Here is a 914-nt window from a genome sequence, read left to right as displayed (position 1 = left end):
ACTATTAACTGCACTGTGCAAAGAGGAATTACTAAAGATGAAATTTGGCACAAACTCTATGATATTCTAAAGACATCACTGGCATTACGTGACTTGGGAATTCAGCAACACAATATGAGTTTAACTGATGAAAGTAAGTGTTGTGTTACCTTTGTTTCTTGCTGCAATCACAGTTATCATTAGTGTTATAATCATTACCATTATCATCCTTGTTATCATCATCAATATCATCACCATTATCATCAGTAGGTGGTATTGTTTAGGCAGGATACACACGCGTGTGCATATCTGTTTTACCTTTTTTTCAAAGCGAAGATAATTTCAATAAATCAACAATTATTTTGCATTTTCCTTATTGAATTTCCTGCTTTCAGTTATTCATCTTTTCTCTTTTTCCGCATTCATTATGTAAATTATACTAAGCAAAAAATGTCTTTTAATTATTTTGTACATTTTTAAAGCCTTATGTATGGCTGCGGTTAAGATAGAATAATGCTGTGCTGATGAAGCATATCAAGGCAGGAACTTTATTTCACAGCTTTTCTCTTGCCTCCAGCAAAAGAAATGTACTGCTTTTATTCTTAATGGCATGGTAACATATGAGAATTCTAGATTTCCTTTATCTTTCAGTCAAGAGGGAAAATGGTTTGCATGATCCTTTTACAGACCCTTTGGGAGTGGAGAGGAAGGAAGGAGGGAGGTAATATTACACTAGAGACTTGACCCAAATACAACAAATTGATCTCCTCTACTGCAGGCATCCGAACTGTTAAGCAGCAACATAAAACGAAGCAATGGATTAATTCTACCATCCAAAAAGGGATAGGCTAAATTCGAACTGAGACTGTAAATGCCGAATGAAGTTATGGAAAGTATTCAAATCATCCAATCTATCACTTTGAACTGGTAATTGT

The 914-nt window shown here is 34.6% G+C and overlaps 1 protein-coding gene across 2 annotated transcripts in view; it reads left to right on the top strand.

The window, feature by feature from the left end:
* The window catches only part of LOC128251448 (uncharacterized), a 9590-nt gene that overhangs the window by 6340 nt on the left and 2336 nt on the right, over positions 1-914 (top strand). For both annotated transcript variants that reach the window (XM_052978290.1, XM_052978291.1), the window contains exon 3: positions 50-133. In XM_052978290.1, the coding sequence (XP_052834250.1) occupies positions 50-133 (84 nt within the window). The remainder of the gene's footprint in view (positions 1-49; positions 134-914) is intronic.

This window comes from Octopus bimaculoides, unplaced genomic scaffold (assembly GCF_001194135.2).
Source record: "Octopus bimaculoides isolate UCB-OBI-ISO-001 unplaced genomic scaffold, ASM119413v2 Scaffold_193594, whole genome shotgun sequence".
Taxonomy (NCBI): Eukaryota; Metazoa; Mollusca; class Cephalopoda; order Octopoda; family Octopodidae; genus Octopus; species Octopus bimaculoides.
This window is presented reverse-complemented; position numbering and strand designations above follow the sequence as displayed.